The 3,780-nt window shown below is 46.5% G+C and overlaps 1 protein-coding gene across 13 annotated transcripts in view; it reads right to left on the reverse strand.

The window, feature by feature from the left end:
• The window catches only part of SRRM1 (serine and arginine repetitive matrix 1), a 34,548-nt gene extending 30,995 nt beyond the window's left edge, over window positions 1-3,553 (reverse strand). For 8 of the 13 annotated variants that reach the window (XM_079777714.1, XM_079777723.1, XM_079777722.1 and 5 more), the window contains exons 1-2: window positions 3,388-3,552; window positions 107-196 (exon numbers count right to left, since the gene is read on the reverse strand). In XM_079777714.1, the coding sequence (XP_079633840.1) occupies window positions 107-196; window positions 3,388-3,408 (111 nt within the window). In that variant the 5' untranslated portion in view covers window positions 3,409-3,552. Of the gene's footprint in view, window positions 1-106; window positions 197-3,387 lie in introns of all 13 variants that reach the window. The other 5 variants (XM_079777715.1, XM_079777713.1, XM_079777712.1 and 2 more) reach the window with 1 other exon arrangement.
• Between the last annotated feature and the right edge of the window lie 227 nt (window positions 3,554-3,780).

The raw sequence follows: 3,780 nt of genomic DNA on the forward strand, positions 1-3,780 counted from the left end.
TATGTTTTCCTTAGCATTCATATTACAGTACATTTCCAAAACAATCATAAAATGTTTGAGTAAACTGTGCTATACAGGTGCAAAACAGTTTTATCCGGAAGAATACCTTTTTTTCTAGGCATTCTGCAAATTTCAGCTGCTTCAGTAGCTTCTTCTGTTTGTTGCTGAACCGATTATCCTGTTCTGCACTTGTTCCCTGCGGGAAGAGAAATACATTTTAATTGAAAGTTCAAAGTTAGGTTCCTATTTTTTTATCAGCTAATTGATGGCTTATGACCCTAGTCAGAACAGGGTAATCAAGGCCCTGGATGGGTAGCTCAATTGGTTAGAGCATCCCTGATACACCAAATTGCAGGTTTGAACCCTGGTTAGGACACACACAAGACTCAACCAATGAATGCATAAACAAGTGGAACAAGAAATTGATGTCGTCTCTCTCAAATCAATAAATAAAAATTTTCAATAAAGGGTACTCAAGTAAATAAAAACACTGTAGGTAATATTTGTAGGTACAGAATGTATACTTTTTTTCCCAATGTAGCATTTTGTAAACAGTGATTGTATTTTAAAATTATAAAATATATGCTCACTGTAACAGTAAAAATATAGCAGTACACAGCAAAACACTAACACTTCCCCCATAACTAAGTTAAGTTTCATGTTTATCTTTTTATACCTTTTTCTATGCTAAGATACTCAAGGCTATTTTTTAAAAATCAAAACAATGAAAAACTTATATGCTTAATATATCCTTTCAAACAAGACCATACATCCTCTTCTGAAAGCCAGTAGCATGTTTGCAAAACATGGTGGCAATGCATACAAACAGGGGAAAAGGAAAAAAGAACACTCTAGGTTTGTGTTGTGTTAGTTTCCCATAACTTTAACAATTTGGAATGTGCCCTAGCTGGTTTGGCTCAATGGATAGAGCATTGGCCTGGGGACTGAAGGGTCCCAGGTTCGATTCCGGCCAAAGGCACATGTCTGGGTTGTGGGCTTGGATCCCCAGTAGGGGCGTGCAGGAGGCAGCCAATCAATGATTCTCTCTCATCATTGATGTTTCTATCTCTCTCTCTCCCTTCCTCTCTAAAATCAATAAAATATATTTTTAAAAAACTGTAAAAAAAATTTGGAATGTATAAAAACTATATAGGTTTACCTCAAAAAACTTAACTTCAACAAAGAATTTGGAAAAATAAAATTTACAAATACTACTTTAGACATCAAGTGATCACTAATTAGTCTGTGTTCTGTCCTTCCTACTGGCCCAGTTAAATATGGAAAAACTGGCCATGTGATAGGAAATCTGATTGGTCCACCGCGTTGGCCACTATCCTCTGGAAAATTATCAAGAAAATTTTGTTTGGGAAGGTAAAGTACTTGGATTAGAACCATAACTCTGCCATTACTGAAGCCATAAAACCTCAAAGCAAGCTACTTAACCTTTCTGAGGATGTTTCTTTACAGGGCCGTGTATATCAGAAATGACATATGTAAAGTGACTGACATGTGGCAGAAGTTCAGCCAATAAGATTTATCGTTTCTATCTTAACTGGAAATTTCAGTTTACTATCTGATTGGCAGTGTACTAAAAAGATAACTGTCCTAAATTAAACTCAGAACTTACACCTAATCAACCCCTCTAAGGAATTACAGGGCAGTATATAAAAAACTGCACCCATTCCTTCCAGATTTTTACCAACACCAAAAGCAAACTTCATTTTTAAATTTATCAACCACTTTGCTCTGTTTCTATTGGAACTCCTTTCCATGGGAAATAAGAATATCAAAAGAACAGGTTTTAAAATATTACATTTGGACCACAGGAAATATTAAGTATTTACTACATAATACATTGACAGCTAAATGTGTTCATCAGCAGTGTGAAAATTTGATAAACTCTCAACTGAATCATTACATAAACATAGTATTGTTTGCATAACTTAAGAACAGTCAAATAACCGGCAGCTTTAAGTCAAATGCATAGAATAATATTGCAACTTAAAAAAACCCCACAGATTTTTTATTGATTCCAGAGAGGAAGGGAGAGGGAGAGGAAGAGAGAAACATCAATGAGAGAATCATTGATCGGCTGCCTCCTGTGCCCTGACGGGGAATCCAACCGTGACCTCCTGGCTCACAGGTCGATGCTCAACCACTGAGCCTTGCAGGTCGGGCAATAGTGCAACTTTTGATGAAAAAAAAAACACCACACACACACACAAGTTGGCATATTAAAAGCCAATTACAGAATTTCAACACCGGCTTTGGAGCATCAAAAGATATCTTTCTTAATAAAGTTCCAGTCTTGCCCCTCTTCCAACTTTTCCTTTAAAACACAAGAAGTGGAAAGAGCCAACCTACAGGACAGAAAGTAGACTTTGTCTTAGACCCAACCTATCTCTACACAGTCTGTTCTGCACGAAAACAATCTGCAAGCTCTAACCCTAGTAGAGTCACTTCCCACCCATCTAGATCTCCACTGGGTGTTCATTTCCTACAGGACTGGATTATGGGGACAAACGGGCTCTAGCACGAGCCTGTAAAGTCGGGGTCCTGGGGACCAACTACAGAGAGGTAATCGTACCCACCCGCCGGGGACGGGCGCGGAGCCCGGGGAGAACCCCGCTCAGAGGAACCCCTTCCAGCGGACGTCCGAGTAAAACAAACCCGGGAAGGGAGCGAGCGGGAAGAAGACCCACCCCACGCCCTTGCTTCCCTCCACAAGCGCGCGCACTTTTTTGTTGTACCCTCCGGCCTCGAGAGTCTCCGATTCAAACATTCTAACGGCATTATTATCTTTAGTTCCCCTCCCCGAAGGGATATCACATTGGGCCGGGGCTCCCGCGAACTCTGACCCGGCGCTTTCGAGAAGGGTTAGGAATGGGGGAGGGGGGTCGCTTTCTCCATTGAAGACGCTCAACGCGGTTTCCTGTCCTCTCTAACACGCTCTCTGGGGGCGATACCCCCAAACGCTCCTCTCCAGGATCCTCCGCCGCCGGTCACCTCGGGGCTTCCCTCCGGCCTCCCCCTAGGAACTTCCTCCTCGCGGCTCCGCTAGGCCGCAGAACCCGGCGGCGCGCAAGGATTAGCCTGCAGGCCCCGCCAGGTAGGCAGGCGGGCGGCGAGGTACCGGTCGGGCCAATTACCGCCGCCATTTTCCGGCGACCGTCGCCGCCGCGTAGGGGGGACGATCCCGAAGGAGGAGACTGCGCAGGGGCGCACCGGTCTCCGCCGCAAGGAAGGGGTTACCATCCGCTAGCACCGAGGATCTTCAGAATCTCCGATGCCTCCCCCCGGTGGCCACCCCGCCCCGAATTTAGGCCTCTTGCCAGGCCTTCGCGATAAGGCCCTCAGCTCACCACAGATCCCCGCGCTTCTACTTACGCGGAAGAATCCCGCGTCCATCTTGCTGCCTCGCTCGGAGATCGCTCCCTATCCCAAGATGCACCGCGCCGCCGCGACGGAGGGCGGGACCGGCTGGGAGAGCGGAGCGACGGGTCGCAGAGCGCGCCGCTCCACTCGCCCCTCCAGTCGACACGAGGCCGCGCTTGCTCAGTGCGGGGAGCTCCCGCCTAATGTGCGCACGCGCACAGGGGGGCGGGCTGCTGCCTGGGCGCCGCGGCTCCCCAGCATCCAATCGAGGATGAGAGCCTCGCGACCGCAACCAATGGGAGCCAGAGAAAGTCGTCGGCTCGCCCCGCCCTACAAATCCTTTTGTGGCGCGTGATCAGCCTTGTTCGCGCAGTGTGACTTGACTCCTCCTACGACCCGTAGGGT

Source organism: Cnephaeus nilssonii, assembly GCF_951640355.1.
Source record: "Cnephaeus nilssonii genome assembly, chromosome: 7".
NCBI lineage: Eukaryota > Metazoa > Chordata > Mammalia > Chiroptera > Vespertilionidae > Cnephaeus > Cnephaeus nilssonii.